Source organism: Rhinoraja longicauda, chromosome 10 (genome assembly GCF_053455715.1).
Source record: "Rhinoraja longicauda isolate Sanriku21f chromosome 10, sRhiLon1.1, whole genome shotgun sequence".
NCBI lineage: Eukaryota > Metazoa > Chordata > Chondrichthyes > Rajiformes > Arhynchobatidae > Rhinoraja > Rhinoraja longicauda.
The window spans coordinates 8,605,976-8,630,051 of record NC_135962.1 but is presented as its reverse complement, the minus strand read 5'-3'; the positions used below and the strand labels follow the sequence as shown (position 1 = coordinate 8,630,051).

The window sequence follows — 24,076 nt, the reverse complement described above, 5'->3', positions numbered from 1 at the left end:
GCGTCTCCCTTGAAATAAAAGGCATAGAATTTACCTTACCATGATGTTAAAATGCTCTCCTAGACACTGTGCCCCAAACAATACAGCAGAATCTGAACCAATATTCTTTGAGATGGGGAAAATATTTGGGAGAGCAGAAATGCTACAATAGTTTAAACAAGATGTTCAAACACTTGAGTCGATTATTAAAGATGTAAAAGCAGCGCATTTGGAAAACAGTGATAGGATTGGTTAAAGTCAGAATGGATTTATGATGGGGAAATAATGGTTGACTAATCTTCTGAATTTTTTGAGGATGTAACAAGTAGAATGGATAAGGGAGAGCCAGTGGATGTGGTGTAGCTGGACTTTCAAAAAAAGCCTTTGACAAGGTCCCACACAAGAGATTAGTGTGCAAAATTAGAGCACATGGTATTGGGGGTAGGGGATTGACATGGATAGAGAACTGGTTGGCAGACAGGAAGCAAAGAGTAGGAATTAGCAGGTCGTTTTCAGAATGGCCAGCAGTGACTAGTGGGGTGCCACAAGGTTCGATGCTGGGACCCGTTATTTACAATATATATATATATCAGTCTGAAGGGTCTCGACCCGAAACGTCACCCATTCTCTCTCTCCTAGATGCTGCCTGACCTGCTGAGTTACTCTAGCATTTTGTGATACCTTCGATTTGTACCAGCATCTGCATTTATTTTCCTACAATATATATTAATGATTTAGTCAAGGGAATTAAATGTAACATCTCCAAGTTTGCAGATGACACAAAATTGGATGGCAATGAGAGCTACGAGGAGGATGCTATGGGGTTGCTGGGTGACTTGGATAGGTTGGGTGAGTGGGCAAATGCATGGCAGATGCAGTATAATGTGGATAAATGTGAGGTTATCCACTTTGGTGGAAAGAACAGGAAGGCAGATTATTATTTGAATGGTGTCAGATTAGGAAAAGGGGAGGTGAGACCCAAGTGTGCTTGTACATCAGTCACTGAAAGTAAGCATGCAGGTACAGTAGACAGTGAAGAAAGCTAATGGCATGTTGGCCTTCATTGCGAGAGCATTTGAGTTTGGGAGCAAGGAGGTCCTACTGCAGTTGTATAGGGCCCTTGTGAGACTGCACCTGGAGTATTGTGTGCAATTTTGGTCTCCTAATTAGAGGAAGGACATTATTGCTATTGAGGGAGTGCAGCATAGGTTCACCAGGTTAATTCCCGGGATGGCTGGACTGACATATGATGAAAGAATGGGTCGACTGGGCTTGTATTCACTGGAATTTAGAAGGATGACAGGGGATCTTATAGAAACATAAAATCCTTGAAGGATTGGGCAAGGTAGATGCAAGAAAAATGTTCCCAATGTTGGGGGAGTCCAGAACCAGGGGTCACAGTTTACGAATAAGGGGTAGGCCATTTAGGACTGAGATGAAGGAAAAAAAAATTTTCACCCAGAGAGTTATGAATCTGTGGAATGCTCTGCCACAGAAGACAGTGGAGGCCTATTCACTGGATGTTTTCAAGAGAGAGTTAGACTTAGCTCGTAGGGCTAAAGGAATCAAGGGATATGGGGAAAAAGCAGGAACGGGGTACTGATTTTAGATAATCAGCCATTTTTCTTGAAATGGTGGCGCTGCGCAACAGCTGTGGCTCACCTGCAGTCCATTTGACTTTTGTATTTTTTGTCTCAATTGTAGTGTTTAGATGTGATGTAGTGTTTTTTGTGGTTGTGTACTATGTGTGTGGGGGGGGGGGGGGGCACTGTAAAATTGTCTCTTCCAAACGGAGACCCGACCTTTGTTTTCTGGGTGGTGTCTCCGTTCCCGCTGCGGCCTACCATCGGCCAAACACCTGGAGCTGGCGGCCTCCACCTGGGACCACCTGGGGCTCGGGTTCGCAGAGCCCGCGGACCGGACTTACCATCTGCGGCGCTGGCTGCCTTCAGAGGCTGTGGAGACGCTGCGAGAGCGGCTGCGACTTGCCTTCGGAGGCACGTGCCACGGGGATATCGGAAGCTCGCTGGCCCCTGGGTGGGGGCCGACTTCGGGAGCTCTGGCAGCGGCAGCGTCTTCGTCCGCCCCGAATCGCGGGGCTTGGGTCGGCCCGCTGCGGACCTTTCACCATAAGGCGTGGCCTGGAACAGACCGCGGGATTTTTTCCGCCCAGCGGGGGGCTTTTATATATAGGGAGCCCCGACGTGGCAACTTCAACAGCCTGACCGCGGGAGAAGACAGCAGGGAAGAGAAAATACATTCTGGCCTTCCATCACAGTGAGGTGACTGGAGGGGACTCACTGTGATGGACGTTTCTTTTTTTTTGTTTTGTGTTGGTTTGTGATTGTGTGTGTTATTGTTTATTCTTATTGCTCTTATTGTTGGACTGTGGGAAACAGAATTTCATCCAAAGGACTAGTTTTTTTGGATGACAATAAAGGTTATTCTGATGATCATATTGAATGGTGGTGCTGGATCAAAGGGCCAAATGGCCTCCTCCTGCACCTATTTTTCTATTAGGTTTCATAAAGGGCTATTTGGAAAAGCAATCAGTGCAACAAAGCCATGATCCTGTATGTCAAATGCAGTTAGAATGGACAATGACAGATTCTCATTTCAAATACGGTAAAGGTGTTTTGCAGGCAATTGGATTTGACGACACCATGTGTCAAAGTCAACATGAATCGAAAAGCAGCAAGGAGGATAGTTGACAGGAAGTGCAATCCAACGCATTCCAATGCAAAAATGGACAAACACTGAATCAAGGGCAGAAACAGATTAAATTATTAAATTTTTAAAAACAGGCTAAATTATTTATTTTTGTTCCTTTATTCTGTTCTGGGTAATTATCCATTTTGTGAGAAACATTTATTAATTGATTGCTATGAAGTGAGCATTGTAACATAAATAATACAAATAATACAAGTATGATTGGAGAAGGAAGAGAATATTTTTACTCACCAGCAATCTTGAAATTTGTATCTTGTGGCATCATATCTCTGAAATAAAAACAAGCTGCTGTTGTTTGACGTTACACACATTCAAGTATCTTTATTCAGCAGATTTAATCTTAGCCATAGTTGTTGTACAGGAGAAAATCTTTTCCAATGTTCTAAAAAAAACTTTTGGTAAAATGTGTAATTTTTTAAAAATCACCATTTTCACTATGGTATATTCGTTGCTATGGACACAGGAGTTAGGCAGTCTCCAGGTTCGAAGAAAATAGAAGTTATGGGAATATCCAAAAGTACAGCTATATTACTAACGGAGATAACATGAAAGCCTCATCTGCATAGCACTTGCTTTAGCCCAGGTATTTGAAAGTATTTTAGAGCTCCGAGTAAATTGCTGCACACCAAAGAAAAAGATGAATTTGAGATTTTAATCTTTGCGGTTTCTCAAATATATATTCCCTACTGAGCACACAGAGTGCCTTCAAACTAATTGCAGCAGTTTAAGAAAACAGCTGGCTGACTCATGGTGAGTTAGGGATGAGTAACATTTGGCACCTGTAATGGAATAACAATTCAATTACCTTCCCAACTCTTCCAGCAGATTCTCTTTCTCACTGTCTCCTAAAAATTAATAAAATTTAAAATTAATAATTACAAATAAAAACATTGTAATGTTTATTTTGAACAATTTGAAAGAAAATATCCTTTAAGTTTATATTCAAATAGTATACAGCCGTTTTTATTTTCCCTGAACTCTTGCAATAAAATAAACTCACGTACTTGTATTATAAGTCTCCATGTTTTGTTTGCAATGTAATGTGCTGATCGTTTCATCATCTTCCACATCAGCATGTATTATTTTATCAGTCACAAACTCTCTAAAGGAAAAGGGCAAAAAAAATTGCATACTAATTATTGTTTTCAATATTTGTCCCTTTGATCCATTTCCAAAGAAAGCTTCAGTCAGGGCTTTTAGCTATTCCCACTGTGGGAAGCATTGTAATTCATATCTGTAAAAAAATTTTTACAGTATTGTTAGTCGAGTGTTGTAGGAATTTGGTCCAATTATAATGTAGACTCAGTAATGCACTCCCAAACTGGAATCATGTGTGACCTGTAGGGCAAACTGTTCTGAATGGTGTTTCCATGTGACCACTGCCTCCTCTAAGTTGATGATATTAATTGTAGGTTTGCAAAATACTGTTAGAATGTTATATTCAAGATCAACTGTCAAGATAAATAACTGCTGTCCTGGTGGTGAGGGATTAGATGTTTAGGGCAATTGATGGGGTACCAATCAAATGTGTGCTTAGTCCTAAATGGTGTCAAACTACTTGAGTTGATGGCAATGTCCTCAACCATGTCAGTGATTAGCAACTCATTACTCTTAATGTATCTAGCAGATTGCGAAATAGCTATTTGGTATCTAGAGATGAGTTCTTCATTGCAAGGTAACCTTGCATAACCTGCTTTTCTACAACATTATATAATGTGGCTGGTGGAGTTGAGTTTCTGGTCATGGGGAAAGTTGATGATAATGCCATTGAATGTCAAGAGTAGGTGGACAAGACCCTCTTGTTGGAAATGGACATTGGTTGGCACTTTTGTACCATGTTTATGAATTGCCACTTTTCAATGCACGTCTGAGTGCTGTCCAGGTCTTTCTGCATGCGGGCATAAGTTGCTTCTTTGGCTGAGAAGTTGGGAATGAAAGTTAGCATTTTGCAGTTTTCAGTGCATCTTCCCACTTATGTCCTTCTGTTGGAAGGCAGGTCATTATTGAAGCAGCTGAAAATGGTTAGCCCAGGATTATTTGTTGCCACACTCAATCAACTGTTGCTTTGATATCAAGATCATCTACCTTTGCATCGCCCATGGAGTTCTGCCCTTTCGTTCATATTTGAATCAAGAATGTGGTATGGTTTATAGCCAGGTAATCCTGGTTAAATCAAAACCAGGCATGGGTGAGCATTTCATCTTATTGATATGTGCTTTCACTTTATTAGTGTTTGCGATTAGACTAGTCGGGTGGTAATAATAGAAAATGATTACATTTCCCCCCTCCATTTCTACCTATTTAACATCAGAATAAAAATTTGTCAAGATGCAAGCAGAGTACTGGAAGCACATTCCAACACTTTCCCCCACTTATGTGAAACTCACACAAGGTATAATTCATACTCACTTAATTTCTTTAGTCTCAGCAAAACTGACTCTTCGAGAGCTCCTGCGAAGTTTTCCAACTGGCACCAACTCAAATAGAATAAATAGAAAATTGTTCAGATTCTCAGATTTCCAATACCTTAGTTATGAGTTCCTGATAGAAACATAGAAAATAGGCGGCCATTCGAGCCAGCACCGCCATTTATTGTGATCATGGCTGATCATTCCCAATCAATAACCCGTGTCTGCCTTCTCCCCATATCCCTTGATTCCACTAGCCCCTAGAGCTCTATCTAACTCTCTCTTAAATCCATCCAGCGATTTGGCTTCCACTGCCCTCTGTGGCAGAGAATTCCACAAATTCACAACTCTCTGGGTGAAAAAGTTTTAAATGGCCTCCCCTTTATTCTAAGACTGTGGCCCCTGGTTCTGGACTCGCCCAACATTGGGAACATTTTTCCTGCATCTAGCTTGTCCAGTCCTTTTATAATTTTACATGTTTCTATAAGATCATCCTTCTAAATTCCAGTGAATACAAGCCTAGTCTTTTCAATCTTTCCTCATATGTCAGTCCCGCCATCCCAGGGATCAATCTCATGAACTTACGCTGCACTGCCTCAATTACAAGGATGTCCTTCCTCAAATTAGGAGACCAAAACTGTACACAATACTCCAGATGTGGTCTTACCAGGACCCTATACAACTGTAGAAGAACCTCTTTACTCCTATACTGAAATCCTCTTATGAAGGCCAACATTCCATTAGCTTTCTTCACTGCCTGCTGTACCTGCACGCCAACTTTCAGTGACTGGTATACAAGGCCACCCAGGTCTCGCTGCACCTCCACCTTACCTAACCTAACTCCATTGAGAAACATATCAACACTCTCAACGATCTGAAAACATTTTCCTTGGTCTTGATGTAAAATAAATATCACCAAAGGCACTTTTTCTCAATGTTATTCTATGCCCACGGCGCAATAACAAACAAGATGAAATAAAGTACATTTACATCTTAATGTGTGCTCTGTACACTATAGACTGATTTCAGCATTGTTCCCATTCCCTAAACATTATCAATTTGCTTGTTACATATTGGTCTAACATTTCTTTCTATACAATTTAGCAATCAAGTCATTCTTACCCACAGCTACAACCTGCTTACAATCTATAATACAACAAATTCAATATGTCACTGGGATTTTGCATTACTAAACAGCTCTACAATATTTCTTGAATAAATATGATTACCTTTTGGCTGATATCAATTTCTTTTATAGTTCTGAGTGGACTTCGGGAAGCTTTTAAGATCTTGGGAGAGATGATGGAAGGGGAATAAACATTAGAAAAAGGGTTAATATTATTTGCTGGAGTCTAGCATTATATTTTCAAAGATCAGCAATTTCAAGCATTGTTGTAGGTTAAACTGTAGTGCTCGGTAAATGTACATCTTTGTACAAATAATTCATCCAGGTGCAACTGCGAACTGACAATTAACTGAAAGTTAGGAACATCCAGAAGAAATTAGAATTTGTGCTCGGTAGGGGTCCTATTAAAATTAATTCTGTACAAATGAATGCTTGCAGATGTCCAGGACTGAAAGTGCGGACTGTGCATTGTAGCATCATAGGCAGAACAAGTACATCCATGTGCAAATTCATTGAATCAGGGGCTGATTTTGCTATTTTTTGATAAAATGAATTTTTACGTCCACCATTTATTTTTATATTTAAAACTGATAATATTCAAAATTCATTAAAGACAAAGAAGCAACCTTATACCAGCATTGTGCCAGTATTGCATCAAATGCCCACTGTTGATGGAGAAGACATCGAGCAATTCACGAAAATGGATATAAGTAAGCAAAGATCACCACCTTGCATAAACACTGTTCAAAGTCACAGCGAGAGATGACAAAGTTGGGATGGCCGGGCCAAGCTTCTGTAACCAGCATTACCAAGCGAAGGTTCGAAACCGAATAACTATCATCCAAGTGGACGGACAGGTGTAGGGCCTCAAAGGAAGACAAGAGACGAGGCTTTTCTGACTTGGAAAAGTAAGAAGGATCAAAGAAAGAAAAGCAATGCTCCGAAGAAGGATTAGGAGGCAGGAATCTCTATAGCTCAAGTGCCATGTACCAACGCCTCATTTAAGTTGATCATAAAGCCAGAAGACCTGTGAAAAAACAACCTCTAACTGCTGCATTAAAAAATAAATTATACCAGCGAGCCTTAAAATATAAAAAATGGACATGCAAAGACTGGAGAAAGGTATTATTCAGTGATAAAAGCCATACCTGGTTCATGGCCAATGCATCCAACATGTTTGGAGATCAACTGAGAGCCAGTGAGAAAATACCACATTGACTAGTTTATCAAACATCCTGAACAATGTTTCAGCAATTACGGTGTTGGTCCACTGCACCCCGTTGACTTGATGATGAGATCACCCCAATATACTGATATATTACAGAGAAGCGTGGTGCCGGAGATGGCAAAGTGTTTTCCAGATGGATATGGGATATTCCAGCAACATCTTGCACTGGGATGGTGACTCAATTTTTCCAACAGAAGGGGATACATGTCTTGAACTGGCCTGGTAACATGTCTGACCCAAATCACATTGAGTAATTGTGGTCAATAATCAAAGAGAGATTGAAAAGACATGAGAGAGAACCACAAGAGAGAAGATATCAAGGCCATACTTCACCTGTGGTATCAAGAAGAAAAAATCCCCAGAAACTGTCAGAGTCTGGTCGATTTTTCGCCAAATTGTGTTAAAGTCTTGTTAAAGAACCGTGGTGGACACGTAATGTACTAAAGACATGATGGTAATTAATAAAAGGTAGCCCAGTGACATGTATTTTGACTTGTTTTATCCAAAGGTATGCTTGATTCAATTAATCTGCATGAGGATATATTTTTACAGAGGCATGTAATCTAAATAATCTTTTAACCAAACAATTATAGAAAAAAAATTCAAAAATGAAAACAAGGAACAAAATTTGCACTAGACATGACACCCTGACATGCTCCTTGCAACTCTACTACAAGTCTTGCACATTATCAAAGAGTACATGTGAACAATGAAGACTCAGACAACTGTGAAAAATTACTTCACTAAAACATTAACGCCTGGTGAAAACACTGGCAAAGAAAATTGTCAATATAAAATTGAAGGAGTTATATAGCGTCATCAGACATCATTGGTCAAGGGATAAATATTTTAAACGACAAAGCATATCTTGAATATCAATTATTTAATTATTGCAATCCTAATTTTGACTCACTTGCTAAATTTCAGTTGCAACTTATGCAATAATATCTCAAGCTTTAAAATGATATTAGAGAAACAAAGAGAGCATTAATGGAAAATACATTTAGGTCATGTGACAAGAACAATTGATTAACAAACTTACTCCTGACTGTCTCCTCTTGCACTGTTCTTCCACAACTTCACCACTAAAAAAGAAAAGCACATGAGAAATTAAGAACAGGTTTGTTCATGAGTTCAACCTCAAATGACACAAGAACAGGTACACACAAAATGCTGGAACTAAGTGGGACAGGCAGCATCTCTGGAGAAAAGGAATGGGTGATGTTTCAGGTCGCGACCCTTCTTCAGACTGGCACCAGAACAGGATCTAAATCGGGAGTGAAGCTGTTGAGAGGCTAGAAGTTTTTACAGAATGTGATGAAAGCAATTTTTGGATGGGCACAGCAGGGAGTGAGGAAAGACTGTTGAATTAAATTGCATTTATTTCAATACGAGAGGCCTGACAAGCAAAGCAGAGAAACTGAGGGAGTGGTTAGGTGCATGCAACTGATGTTATGGCCACGACGGAAACCTGGCTAAGAGAGGGACGGAACTATCAGCTTATTGTTCCAGGGTACAGGGGAAAAAAAGGTGGGGAGTTGTTTTACTGATTAAGGAGAACATCACAGCAGTAGTCCAAGATGACATTACTGATGGTTCATCCATAAGGCTATACAGATCTCTGCACCCTCAGCCTGCAAGATCTAGTAGCTTCTCTGCGCCCTCAGCCATGATCACATTGAATGGTGGTGCTGGCTCGAAGGGCCAAATGGCCTACTCCTACACCTATTGTCTATCTAGTAGCTTCTCTGCACCCTCAGCTGCATTATCAGACTACCTCAGCCTTGACACACCCAGACCTGCACCAGTGACACCAGGGGGTGCCCCAAGAACAGAGACCCAGGACGCAAGTGGGATTTGAGTTTGAGGTTTTTTTAAAAATCAGATCACCCATCAGTGTAGTGTGTCCATAAATTATGTTAAGTCTTGTATGTTTTAGTACTTGTATTATGTTTGAAGTTTGAATATTAAAGTTTGAAGTTTATTGAAACTCAACAACCCTCCTTGGTGTTTGGAAGTACATAAATAATTGAAAAACACATATACAATTTTTATGTGATTACAATATTTTTGTATGCACTGTTGTATGTTCTTATCAACCTTTTTTGTTGTTAAAACCTTTGTTTGTTTCAATATCAATAAAGAAAATGCTTGACATTTTGACAGCAAATTGATGTATGAAGATATTGTATTTCATAGTATCTCATGGCATCACTTTCAAACAGTCATGATGCAGAGTGATTGGAAACCCCACCCTACACCCCCTTTTATAGGGAAACAGGGCGATTCCATTGTTTTGGATGCCAAAATGACGTGAATTGTCTTCAGTTGTCACCGACAGGGTCGTAGCTTGTTGGGGGCGGACGTAGGTTGACTTCGGTTGTTGTAGGTTGTCGCCTGCGTGGTCATAGTTTGTCGTCGTAGGTGCAGTCATAGGTGGACATCCTAAGTCGTGACAATTGGGCCGCCAGTTGTCGGTTACTTGCCGACGACTAGGTGGTTGGTTGTTGTAGCTTGTTGTAGACATTGTCGTAGATGGGTCCAGTCGTCGGTTTTTCGGCGACCTGCTATGACTATGACAGTCGCCAGCAGTCGCCTAAAAAAATTGCCTAAGTGGGACAGGCCCTAAAGAAGCCCGTTTTTGGTTAGCTGCAATGCGATCAATTATGAAACATGCCATCTACTTGAAGAACTTGCATCCATTACAGACCTCCCAACATTTGATTTTTCAAATTCATAATTTTGATGTCCAAAACTCAGAATTTTACATCAAAATTAATAATATGGCAGGTAATGCAACTTTTCAGCAAAAAAGGTATGCACGCCAAATGTGCATATGCATTGCACTACATTCATGTGTGAAAAACGACGATTATTTCCAACAGCTTGTAGTTCTTAGACTACATGTACAATGTCAGGCCTATCATGAGTATCTTCTGCTATTTAGAGAAAGGTTATTGAACAGAGATCCATTTTGCAACACAAAAAATTGTTTTGTTTTGTTTTTTCTATTTTGCTTTTTTCTCACATGCCAATTCTCTTGGTATTGAATAAAATAACAATGGTCATAAAATGTATGACTAAGTTATGAAGAAAGAGTTGATATATGCGACTTGACTAAGCATACAGAAGTACTTGAAGTAAATTTGCACATTGATTGATAACCAGTCCAAAAAGGTGGTAATTGGCTTTTCTGCTGTGTTTTATATTTTAACCCCATCTTAATTAATTTATATAGTTATATAATCTTGCACTTGAAATTAATATTTACTCATTACAGTTCCACCAGTGATTTTCTGGCACTCTTGGTTCCAGAGCTTTGCTGGTTTATCTAGCGGGAAGTCAGCTGTGGGGATAGATGTGCTGGCTCCAGCTGGGCTGGAGTTCCAGTGCCCCGGCCGCAGGTTGTAAATTCAACCCACCGATCGGCCATGAAAGTCCCGATGAGGTCGAGATTAGCATCCTTGCCCAGCCTGGGTGCCATATTTTCGGGGAGACTTACAGGGCGGGGGGATTTCTCACGGAACCCCTAGCGACCGAATTGACAAATTGGCCATGGAAGTCCCGATGAGGTTGAGATTGGCTACCTTGCCCAGCCTAGGTCCCACATTTTCGGGGCGTCTTCCGGGGGGGGGGGGGGGGAGAGATTTCTCACGGAACCCCTAGCGACCTCTAGCGACTGAATTGACAAATTGCAATTACCGACTGTTTTGCGGAAAAATGTGAGGCGAAATCGGAATGGCGGAAATTAAGTACGAAAGGGGAAACTTTCCACCAAATTCGTAAGGGTTGGGATGGGTGCCATTACTTAAAATGAATTAGATGAAGTGGTCTCAGATAAAGTATTTCAAAGGTATCCAATGACTCGTCTCAAGTTCCGCCTTGTGTTCATCTCAACTAAAGTATAAAATGAAGTCGCACAACCAGACGCAGGAGGCATAAAAATGGTTTAAAAATGTGAAGAGGATAGGTTAATACAGATTACATCTATGTACAGGAACTGATAACAATAACAAGCCCTTTCAAAGTCTTCTTCTTCTTGCGATTGAGGTAGCAGAAGTTATGTAACACCCTCCAGGCGATGTAGCCAGTGCAATGTGCTGTTGTCGAGGGCCGTGAGGTCTACCCCCCCATCAGGGGGACGGAGGACAGTGCAGTCAAAAATGACGTGCTGCGCTGTTTGCTGGTCTGCTCCACACACGCAGGCTGCTGATGAACGCAACCCCCAACGATGCATGTTGGCATTGAACCGACCGACCCCTGTGCAGAGCCGGTTCAGGGCGACCCACTCTTTGCGGGGCATGTCCGAGCCGGGTGGGGCTGTGGTGTTCGGTGCAACAGTGAATTGAGGAGGTCGCGATGTCTGTTCCCAGCTGGTTCCCCATGCTCCTAGTATGTTGAAAACGGAGCCACAGAGGGTTGCTGCATGACGGGAGAAAGAGCGACGAGATGACAGGCGTCGAGGTCCCAGTTGCTGTGAATCCTGGGCGAGGTGGTGCAAAGCCTTGCACACCAGCCAATGAGTGAAGAACTCTCTGCGAAACTTGGCGGGTGCGGTACCTGCGAGCACCGGCAGGAGATCCGTCGGAGTAGGGCGAGGCAGCCAGTGATGATCCGCATGGTGTCGTTGAGGGTGGCATCTAGCTTGCTGGTATGAGCACTGCGGCACCATGCTGGGGCGGCGTACTCAGCGGCGCTGTACACGAGTGCAAGAGCACTGGTTCGGAGAGTAGATGTCCTGGTGCCCCATGACGATCCGGCCAAACAACGCAGGAGGTTGTTCCGTGCCGAGACTTTAGCACGGAGAGCTTCAAGGTGTTGCTTGTAGATCAGCTGCCGATCTAGTTTCACCCCAAGGTATGTAGGAAATGGGTTGTAGGGTAGGGGTGACCCATTGAGGGTGACGGTTAGCTGGCGTTGAGCTTCCTTGTTGTTCAGGTGAAAGGCCGTTGTGGTGGTTTTTGCCATACTCCGTTTTATTCTGCAGGTCTTAAGGTAGCCCGTGACAAGTTCCATATCCGCCGAGAGCACATCCTCAACATTTGACCAACTCTTGTCCGAGTGCAGTAGGGCTAAGTCATCTGTCTATCCATACTGGCGCGAGGTCGTGCGTGGCAGATCGCTGATATAGAGATTGAAGAGCATGGGGGCCAGTACCGAGCCTTGGGGGACTCCGTTTCTTAGGCGTCGCAAAACTGCGGTTGGCAAAGATGTTGGCAAGGAACCACACTAAATGACGGTCAGGGATGGTTCGGAGGAGCTTCAAGCTCAAGCCCTGGTGCCACACAGTATCATATGCAGCGGTGAGGTCCACCAGTGTGATGCCCGCCTTGTGACCCTTTTCGAAACTGTCTGCGATGTCATTGGTCAGCTTGACTATTTGGTGGGTGGTGCAGCGTCCACGCCGAAATCCAGCTTGTTCAGTGGGTAGTTGAGGGTCAACGATTGGATCGAGCCGGGCCAGGAGAAGCCGTTCGAGGAGCGAGCGAGTGAGATGGGCTGATAGTTCCTTGGGTTGTCCGCAGGCTTGTTTGGTTTTGGTAGCGCAATGACGGTGGCTTTCTGCCAGATTTTCGGAATGGACTGACCAATGAGGCAAGAGGAGTAAAACTCACGGAGCCAGGCCAGGGATTTAGGACCGCAGTTTTTCAGGAATTCTGGGGGGATGTTATCAGAATCCTGAGCTTTTCCACATTTCAGTTGAGAGATGACAGTAGAAAGTTCTGCAGAGGAAAAGGGTGCTGACAGGTGCCCACTAAGCTTCCCAAAGATTAGTGGATTCCTGTTTGACAGAACGACTATGGTCCTTGTCCGCGTCTTTGGAGTGGCCATTGGCCAGGAACTGGTAGGCGATGGAGTTGGCCGTGACAGGGCAATGCTTTGGGCGGGGCTCATGTTGTCGACCTCCTCGTGGTGAGCCCTGTCAACTGACCCCAGTCAGGCTAACGACAACAAACAGAGACAACAAAAGCAGAAAAAAACTTTCAAAGTAATGAAATGAGACAAAATCGAAGACAAGTTAAAGCAGGTAAGATAGAGTAAGCACACTTTGATTATCTGTACATAATGTCGTTCATTTAGACCAGAAGACAACTGCAGGAGGCAATGACATTCAGATGGTTTTCTGATTATGTTGAGACAAGGGAAGGATTTTTAAAGACAGGTGGATAAAATAGGAAGCCTTGTAAGCAAACTGTAGTAACTTTTTAATAATCTGGCAAGCTCAGAATTTGGGTGTTGTTGGATCGGCAGATTTTGCAAACGATTGAATATTATTTCAGACACTCAATTCAGAAATCAGGTCAAATAAGACAATTCCAAGGAAAATCTTCATTGCACTCTACTGGAACGGCATCACAAATGGAAATGAGGTAGAGACCAAGGCATTAACCTTTCTAGCAAGATTAAATTTAGTTGCCTTTAGGAGTAGTCAAGACCCAACCTGCACGCAAAATGACATTACCAATAACCAATATCTCGGGGAGAGAGAGAAGAGAATCTTGTGATATCTTGGCATTGACAAAATGTCTTCAGAATGATCATTGGAGAAAATGTGCTAGTCACATTTGGCAGATAGGACCATTCCAAAAATTATAAATATGAAACAACCAAACAAAGTGAAGGTTGAAAACTACTGTAAAATGATAATGGCATGTCACAGTGCCGCATCCTGTGCCCATTCTCAAACAAAACGGATTTAGTTTCCAACAAAATTGTTTCAACCATCACTTATGCCAAACAGAGATATTTCTTTGAGTTTGACTTCTGCTTTATGTATTGTTCAATTGAATAATTGGCAGATCAGATGGGATTATCAACTGTAATAAATAGGATACAAAGGGGTACAGTGGCGCAGCAGTAGAACTACTGCCTTACAGCATCAGAGATCCGGAGTTCGATCGGGTGCTTGTCTGTACGGTGTTTGTACGTTCTCCCCGTGATCTGCATGGGTTTTCTCTGAGATCTTCGGTTTTGCTCCCATGATGTACAGGATTTAGATTAATTGGCTTGGTATAAATGTTTAAAAAATGTCCCTAGTGTGTGTAGGGTAGTGTTAATGTGCGGGGATCGCTGGTCAGTGTGGACTCAGTGGGTCAAAGGGCTTGTTTCCAAATTGTATCTCTAAACTAAATTATATGAACCACAGCCAAGGCAAAGATGAGGAAATGATTGAGGGAGAAATTCCAACAATTCCGACAATCGAAACACAAAAGACCTTGTTGATATTGTCTTTTTCCTTTGTTATTAATAAATGAGTCATTAAACATTGAAACATTGAGCATGCACAACACACACAGCGGGAAGATTAATAAAATGAAAGGACATTATTGAAAAAGCTATGCATACTTGGCCTCTGGAAATACAGAACAATTTTCATCCATGGTTTAAACCTGTAGAAGACAGAAAGAAAACAACTTAATATGAAGTTAGGAATCTAACAAATTTATAACAAATGTTATGCCACAAATGGATTTAGATCCTGCAAGAGCAATACCACTCCTGAAATTTAATTACTTAATCAAGACTCCAGTATGATTATTGAACAGGGAAGCTTGTTATATAGTGGTGCAGGTCTCATTTGAAAGTGAAAGGGTCTTGGGTTCAGGTCTCACTTCATGGATGTTTTGTCACAAATAAATTTAGCCTTTTAGTCCAATATTAGGGAAAGACACAAAATGCTGGAGTAACTTAGCTGGACAAGCAGAGTCTCTGGAGAGAAGGAATGGGTGACATTTCAGGTTGAGACCCTTCTTCAGAAATGCAACTTGCTTAATTTTAAAAATGTAAGTACCAGCAGAATGCATCTCTATATTCAAGCTCTATATTCCTCAAAGGATAAATTCTACCGAAAAATATTGCACATTCAGCATGAAGTTGAATTGTTAATTCCGGTTCTTTTACCCTGAGTCTGGTTTCAATAATGATTGAGGCGAACACTGCCTGAGTACAACAGATTTATTGCCACATGGGACTTGACTCTAAAGTATCTAATCAGAATCTTCCTAGAGCTTCACAGACCTGATAGAGCAAATAAACTTGTCTTACAACTTATCATATATTTATAGAGTTCAACAAAGACTGGCAACAGTAATTATCAAAAAACAATCACACGTATACAGGAGGCGTTACATAGTTACAGAAAAGCAAAGCTAACCTGTCAGTAATTGTCACATGGTCTCAAGGAAAACCCCCAAACTTCATGATCTCATACAATTAACTTTAACAGCCATTTGTTCCATCTGTCATGCTATGGCGACAAAGACTCTATCCAACAAGGGCTCAGTCAAAGATCAGGTTCCTTATCACTATACTGCTGGGCTCTTTCCCGTCTACAAAAACACCTATCCATCAGCAAACACACACTCCCAAGGAAAAGTGTTATATTTTTCTAAGCATAAGTCACTGTGCAGCAGTGCATCAGTCACTGAAAGGAAGCATGCAGGTGAAGCAGGCAGTGAAGAAAGCCAATGGAATGTTGGCCTTCATAACAAGAGGAGTTGAATATAGGAGCAAAGAGGTCCTTCTGCAGTTGTACAGGGCCCTAGTGAGACCGCACCTGGAGTACTGTGTGCAGTTTTGGTCTCCAAATTTGAGGAAGGATATTCTTGCTATTGAGGGCGTGCAGCATAGGTTTACTAGGTTCATTCCAGGAATGGCGGGACTGTCGTATGTTGAAAGACTGGAGCGACTAGGCTTGTATACACTGGAACTTAGAAGGATGAGAGGGGATCTTATCGAAACATATAAGATTATTAAGGGATTGGACACATTAGAGGCAGGAAACATGTTCCCAATGTTGGGGGAGTCCAGAACCAGGGGCCACAGTTTAAGAATAAGGGGTAGGCCATTTAGAATGGAGATGAGGAAAAACTTTTTCAGTCAGAGAGTTATAAATCTGTGGAATTCTCTGCCTCAGAAGGCAGTGGAGGCCAATTCTCTGAATGCATTCAAGAGAGAGCTAGATAGAGCTCTTAAGGATAGCGGAGTCAGGGGGTATGGGGAGAAGGCAGGAACAGGGTACTGATTGAGAATGATCAGCCATGATCACATTGAATGGTGGTGCTGGCTCGAAGGGCCGAATGGCCTACTCCTGCACCTATTGTCTATAACATCTCTTAACATCTTGTGTCATCAGAATAGACATTATATAAACAGCACGTAGCTCCATATGGTACAAGCATTAGCTATAGGTCAGGCAAGGTCAGGCTGACCTTTTATTTATTTTACCATTTTATTCTCAGAATCATATTATTTTGCATTCAACAGAATACCACAGAAAACAGTAATAAGCGAGAGAGAACACCAGACACAGCTGGCCAGCACGGTGATTAGATAACCGAAAACTAGCCGTTGTTAACATCACGCTAGTACAAATAAAACATTATCAATAAGCAGCATTCAATACACCAAAGTTAAAAATTTCAAATGTAAAAATGTGCAACAAAAGACTTCTCTCATTCCAGGTTTACATGTGTTTGTTTTCCCTGATTTTGAGGAGTACAGCAATTCCCACATCTACAGTAAACAGTACCAAATCAATTGTTGTACCCTTTGCTTAATAGAAATTGAACATATTAGCAGTGATTGAAGCATTTAATGTAGCATGTTTTTCATCAAATGCAATTTGCCACTTCTAAAGCAGGCCCTTCAGCACACCACATCTATGTCAATTAACAAATATGCACCTGTACTATTGCCAATTATCAGCACTTCGTCTACAGCATCTATGCTTCGATGATTGAAGTGTCGCCCAGATACTTTATGTAATGAGAATACTTGCCTTCTCAAGCAGTGAATTCCAGATTGCCACCCTCCGTAATTTCCACCCACCCCCATCTCAGATCCCTTCTTAAATCTATGCCCTCTGGTTTTAGATATCTCTGCTGTCGAGAAAACGTTCTCACCATCAAACTTGTCCCAACGCGATCATTCCTTGCTTCTCCCTGCTCCTGTCCAGCAGAAGGTACAGAAAGTCACACCACCAGACTCAGCAACTGGTTCTTCCCCTTTATTATCGGGCTTCTGAATAGTTATTCCATAAGCTAGGGTACTGTTCAGTTTACCTCCACCCCATTGAGGACATTGGACTTTGTCCAAGGAGCTGATGTTCTACGATGTACTACCGTGCTGAGACCTACAATGTACAATGCACTCTGCACCTTCCCTTTGCTCTAACTCTTAAACTGAGCGTGAATTGATTGCATATTGTGAATATGAAGATGAGGTAAAAGGGAATACAGGAGATATTGCAAAAGACTCTCGGAAGAATGGGAACAGAAGTTCTAGAGCGGAAAAGAAATTAAGGGCAGGGCCAATTGTGAACGATGTGAGAGGGGAGGTAAATACAGAAGTTAAAGTGTTGTACTTAAATGCGCGTAGTATAAAAAATAAAGTGGATGAGCTTGAGGCTCAGTTAGTCATGGGCAAGTATGATGTTGTAGGGATCACTGAGACATGGCTACAAGAGGACCAGGGCTGGGAACTGAATATTCAGGGGTACACAACGTATAGAAAAGACAGACAGGTGGGCAGAGGGGGTGGGGTTGCTCTGATGGTAAGGAATGATATTCATTCCCTTGCAAGGGGTGACATAGAATCAGGAGATGTTGAATCAGTATGGATAGAAATGAGAAATTGTAAGGGTAAAAAGACCCTAATGGGAGTTATCTATAGGCCCCCAAACAGTAGCCTCGACATAGGGTGCAAGTTGAATCAGGAGATAAAATTGGCGTGTCAAAAATGTAATGCTACGGTGGTTATGGGAGATTTCAACATGCAGGTAGACTGGGAAAATCAGGTTGGAAATGGACCCCAGGAAAGAGAGTTTGTTGAGTGCCTTCGAGATGGATTCTTAGAACAGCTTGTACTGGAGCCTACCAGGGAGAAGGCAATTCTGGATTTAGTGTTGTGTAATGATCCTGATCTGATAAGGGGACTAGAGGTAAAAGAGCCATTAGGAGGCAGTGATCACAACATGATAAGTTTTACTCTGCAAATGGAAAGGCAGAAGGGAAAATCGGAAGTGTCGGTATTACAGTATAGCAAAGGGGATTACAGAGGCATGAGGCAGGAGCTGGCCAAAATTGATTGGAAGGAGGCCCTAGCAGGGAAGACGGTAGAACAGCAATGGCAGGTATTCCTGGGAATAATGCAGAGGTTGCAGGATCAATTTATTCCAAAGAGGTGGAAAGACTCTAAGGGGAGTAAGAGACACCTGTGGCTGACAAGGGAAGTCAGGGACAGCATAAAAATTAAGGAGAGGAAGTATAACATAGCAAAGAAGAGTGGGAAGACAGAGGATTGGGACTCTTTTAAAGAGCAACAAAAGTTAACTAAAAAGGCAATACGGGGAGAAAAGATGAGGTACGAGGGTAAACTAGCCAATAATATAAAGGAGGATAGCAAAAGTTTTTTTAGGTACGTGAAGAGGAAAAAAATAGTCAAGGCAAATGTGGGTCCCTTGAAGACAGAAGCAGGGGAATTTATTATGGGGAACAAAGAAATGGCAGACGAGTTAAACCGTTACTTTGGATCTGTCTTCACTGAGGAAGATACACACAATCTCCCAAATGTTCTAGGGGCCGGAGAACCTAGGGTGATGGAGGAACTGAAGGAAATCCACATTAGGCAGGAAATGGTTTTGGGTAGACTGATGGGACTGAAGGCTGATAAATCCCCAGGGCCTGATGGTCTGCATCCCAGAGTACTTAAGGAGGTGGCTCTAGAAATAGTGGAAGCATTGGAGATCATTTTTCAATGTTCTATAGATTCAGGATCAGTTCCTGTGGATTGGAGGATAGCAAATGTTATCCCACTTTTTAAGAAAGGAGGGAGAGAGAAAACGGGTAATTATAGACCAGTTAGTCTGACATCAGTGGTGGGGAAGATGCTGGAGTCAATTATAAAAGACGAAATTGCTGAGCATTTGGATAGCAGTAACGGGATCATTCCGAGTCAGCATGGATTTACGAAGGGGAAATCATGCTTGACAAATCTACTGGAATTTTTTGAGGATGTAACTAGGAAAATTGACAAGGGAGAGTCAGTGGATGTGGTGTACCTCGACTTTCAGAAAGCCTTCGACAAGGTCCCACATAGGAGATTAGTGGGCAAAATTAGGGCACATGGTATTGGGGGTAGGGTACTGACATATAGAAAATTGGTTGACAGACAGAAAGCAAAGAGTGGGGATAAATGGGTCCCTTTCGGAATGGCAGGCAGTGACCAGTGGGGTACCGCAAGGTTCGGTGCTGGGACCCCAGCTATTTACGATATACATTAATGACTTAGACGAAGGGATTAAAAGTACCATTAGCAAATTTGCAGATGATACTAAGTTGGGGGGTAGTGTGAATTGTGAGGAAGATGCAATAAGGCTGCAGGGTGACGAGGACAGGTTGTGTGAGTGGGCGGATACATGGCAGATGCAGTTTAATGTAGATAAGTGTGAGGTTATTCACTTTGGAAGTAAGAATAGAAAGGCAGATTATTATCTGAATGGTGTCAAGTTAGGAGGAGGGGGAGTTCAACGAGATCTGGGTGTCCTAGTGCATCAGTCAATGAAAGGAAGCATGCAGGTTCAGCAGGCAGTGAAGAAAGCCAATGGAATGTTGGCCTTCGTAACAAGAGGAGTTGAGTATAGGAGCAAAGAGGTCCTTCTACAGTTGTACCGGGCCCTGGTGAGACCGCACCTGGAGTACTGTGTGCAGTTTTGGTCTCCAAATTTGAGGAAGGATATTCTTGCTATGGAGGGCGTGCAGCGTAGGTTCACTAGGTTAATTCCCGGAATGGCGGGACTGTCGTATGTTGAAAGGCTGGAGCGATTGGGCTTGTATACACTGGAATTTAGAAGGATGAGGGGGGATCTTATTGAAACATACAAGATAATTAGGGGATTGGACACATTAGAGGCAGATAACATGTTCCCAATGTTGGGGGAGTCCAGAACAAGGGGCCACAGTTTGAGAATAAGGGGTAGGCCATTTCGAACGGAGATGAGGAAGAACTTTTTCAGTCAGAGGGTGGTGAAGGTGTGGAATTCTCTGCCTCAGAAGGCAGTGGAGGCCAGTTCGTTGGATGCTTTCAAGAGAGAGCTGGATAGAGCTCTTAAGGATAGCGGAGTGAGGGAGTATGGGGAGAAGGCAGGAACGGGGTACTGATTGAGAGTGATCAGCCATGATCGCATTGAATGGCGGTGCTGGCTCGAAGGGCTGAATGGCCTACTCCTGCACCTATTGTCTATTGTCTATTGTCTATTGAGACATCTGATCTGTTTGGAAAGCGTGTAAAACAAAGCTTATCACTGTACTTTTGCAAAGTCTTTTCATTCCAAGGAGGAAGAAAGATTCTTGGGGGAGGCATCAAGCATTCAAACCAGAATAGTGGAGACTATAGGCCAGTTAGTCTGACTTCAGTTGTTAGGAAGATTTTAGGGTCCCTTTATAAAGGATGAGGTTACAGAGTACTTGGAGGTTTATAGTAAAATAGGCCAAAGTCAGCATGGTTTTGTGAAGGACAAAGGAGAGTCAGTGGATGTTGTTTACCTAGATTTTCAGAAAGCCTTTGATAAGGTGACACACGTGAGGCTGCTGAAGATAAGAGCTCATGGCATCAAATGGCAGATACTAGCATGAATAGCAGGTTGGCTAGAAGGCAAAGAGTGGCAATAAAAGGGGCTTTTTCTAGTTGACTGCCAGTGACTAGTGGAGTTCTGCAGGGGTTGATGCTGGGGCCGCTACTTTTCACACTGTACATTAATGCTTTAGATGAGGGGATTGAAGGCTTTGTGGCCAAGTTTGGAGATGATATTAAAATAAGTGGAAGGGCAGGTAGTGTAGAGAAAGCAGGGACTCTGCAGAAGGACTTGGACAGGTTGGGAGAGTGGGCAGAGAAGTGGCAGGTGGAATATAGCGTCGTAGGAATAAAGCCGCAGACTATTTTCTAAATCCAGAAATCTGAAGCGCTAAGGGACTAGGGAGTGCTGGTGCAGGATTCCCAAAAAGTTAATTTGCAAGTCAAATTGGTAATAGGAAAGGCAACACACATTTATTTCAAGAGGGCTACAATGCAAAAATGGGGATGCAATGCCGAGGCTCTATAAGGCACTGGTCAGGCTGCATTTGGAGTGTTGTGAGCAATTTTGTGCACCGTATCTGAGGAAGGATGTGCTGGCTCTAGAGGGTCCTGGGTAGGTTTACATGGATTATTCCAGGAATTTGTGGGTTACACATATGATGTGTGTTTCACAGCACTATACTTGCTGAAGATTAGAGAGGGGACACGCACGCACAAAATTGAAACTTAACAAATAGTGAAAGGCTTGGATAGAGTGGATGTGGAGAGGATGTTTCCACTAGTGGGAGTGTCTAGGACTAGAGGTCATAGACTTGAAAGACGTCCCTTTAGGAAAGAGATGAGAGGAATTTCTTTAGTCAGAGGGTGGTGAATCTGTGGAATTATTTGCTACAGAAGGCTGTGGGGGCCAAGTCAATGGATGGATATTTTAAAGATAGAGATAGATTAGATTCCTGATTAGTACAGGTGTCAGCAATTATAGGGAAATTGGGGTAAGGAGGGAGTGATATCAGGCATGAATGAATGGAAGAATATACTTGATGGACCAAATGGCCTAATTCTGCTCCTATCATTTATGACAGTATGAATAAATGAATGAGTTTATTGGCCAAGCAGGTGCATATACAAGGAATGTGCCTTGGTGCTCCACTCACACATGACAACACAAACATACAGTTAACAATTAAGAATAAAGGACAACCACATCAAAACAATAAGGATACACATTACGGTCTAAACATGTGGGTGAAAATAAACCAGAGCAAAAAAGAGACTACAGACTTTGGTTATTCAGTCAAACTACTACTCGTGGGGAAAAAAAGCTGTTTTTATGTCTGGCTGTGGCTGCTTTGACAGTTCGGAGTCGCCTTCCAGAGGGAAGTGCTTCAAAGATTTTGTGGCCAGGGTGAGAGGGGTCAGAGATGATCTTGCCCGCTCGATTCCTGGCCCTTGCAATTCGTCAATGGGGGGGGAAGGTTGCAGCCAACAACCTTCTCAGCTGAGCGAACAATCCGTTGCAGCCTCCAGATGTCGTGCTTGGTGGCTGAGCCAAACCAAACCATGATGGAGAAGGTGAGGACTGACTCAATGATAACAGTATAGAATTGGACCGTCATTGCCTGTGGCAGATTGTGTTTGATGACATCAGTAAGTGACAATAATATTCCCAAAAAATGCCAATCCTCAAAGTTACAGAAAGTAAATTACATTTATGTGTTTCCTTGATCACTTATCAGTGAAGGGATCTCGGTAGGTTGCTGGTGAAGTGGACGCCTCGAACCTCAGACATCGCCCTGTCCGCCTCTCACGATTTGTGGGGACACAGCCCGTCTAACAGTGAGCGTTCAGATACCAGTGAAAGAACTAGAAGAGGGGGTATCCTCACTTACAACCCACCAGAGAGGAAATTATTCACCCCCCCCCAACCCCCACCACCTTCCAGAACCCTTACATCCACCCTGTCGAGCCACTAAGATTATTTTTTTCCCCAATAAGTTCACTAAACTCAAGAGAAATTCCAATGGTTCATCTGAATCACTGGGTGTTGATTCAGGCACTCCTTTTAACACACCAGAGTCACAAAACCCCAGTTCCATTCAAACTCACTGAAAAATTAGACTACTCTGTAAAAACAATGTGAATTTAAATATTAAGATTAACTGGAATAAAATCCATTAGTCGGGAAAAACCTCTCAGTCCAGCACCAAAGTCCCAAGCAGAGTTTAACTCTTATTCTCCACATCCAAATCATTGACATGGGCTGCGAAGCAGTAATCAACCAGAACCAGTAATCAACCAGAACAGCTGGAGCCCCCTCAATATACAACACTGAAACATCACACGAATCATACCAGTCTGAAGAAGGGTCTCGACCCGAAACGTCACCCATTCCTTCTCTCCCGAGATGCTGCCTGACCTGCTGAGTTACTCCAGCATTTTGTGAATAAATACCTTCGATTTGTACCAGCATCTGCAGTTATTTTCTTACACTAATCACACCAGTCTCATAAACAGAAAATGGACAATCCGTGTAGGAAGGAACTGCAGGGGCTGGGTTACACCGAACATAGTCACAAAATGTTGGAGTAACTCAGCGGGACAGGCAGCATCTCAGGAGAGAAGGAATGGGCGACATCTCGGGTCGAGACCCTTCTCAAGAAAGACCACCTCACAAGGCCTAAGCCCAACATTTCGTAAATTGTTTTTAAGATAAACGCGGCAGTGACAGTGTCGCCCGCGACCCACACCGCACCGACCCCGACTAATCCGCACAGCCGTTGCATTGAACACCGTTGCTTTCATTACCTGAACGCTGGACGTCCAACAACAGAAACAACAACAACAACAGCAGGAGGAGCAGCGGCGGCACCGCTCACCAGGGGCCCGCGTTTCTTCACGGACAGAATTTAAATTCAACCGCCGTTGGTCGCGCATGCGGGCTGAGACTCACTCACCAGGCATTCGGGGTAATGCCGGCATCCTGCACATTCGGAGTAGTAGTTCTACTCACACATGCGCATTCGGGGTATC

The 24,076-nt window shown here is 42.8% G+C and overlaps 1 protein-coding gene across 2 annotated transcripts in view; it reads right to left on the bottom strand.

The window, feature by feature from the left end:
- The window catches only part of knl1 (kinetochore scaffold 1), a 53,790-nt gene extending 29,818 nt beyond the window's left edge, over positions 1-23,972 (bottom strand). Inside the window, exons 1-8 of one of the 2 annotated variants that reach the window (XM_078406173.1) lie at positions 23,852-23,972; positions 14,819-14,862; positions 8,514-8,556; positions 6,347-6,406; positions 5,119-5,186; positions 3,714-3,811; positions 3,515-3,554; positions 2,941-2,978 (exon numbers count right to left, since the gene is read on the bottom strand). In XM_078406173.1, coding sequence (XP_078262299.1) covers positions 2,941-2,978; positions 3,515-3,554; positions 3,714-3,811; positions 5,119-5,186; positions 6,347-6,406; positions 8,514-8,556; positions 14,819-14,853 — 382 coding nt within the window. In that variant the 5' untranslated portion in view covers positions 14,854-14,862; positions 23,852-23,972. Of the gene's footprint in view, positions 1-2,940; positions 2,979-3,514; positions 3,555-3,713; positions 3,812-5,118; positions 5,187-6,346; positions 6,407-8,513; positions 8,557-14,818; positions 14,897-23,851 lie in introns of those variants that run through there. The other variant, XM_078406174.1, reaches the window with a different exon arrangement.
- Between the last annotated feature and the right edge of the window lie 104 nt (positions 23,973-24,076).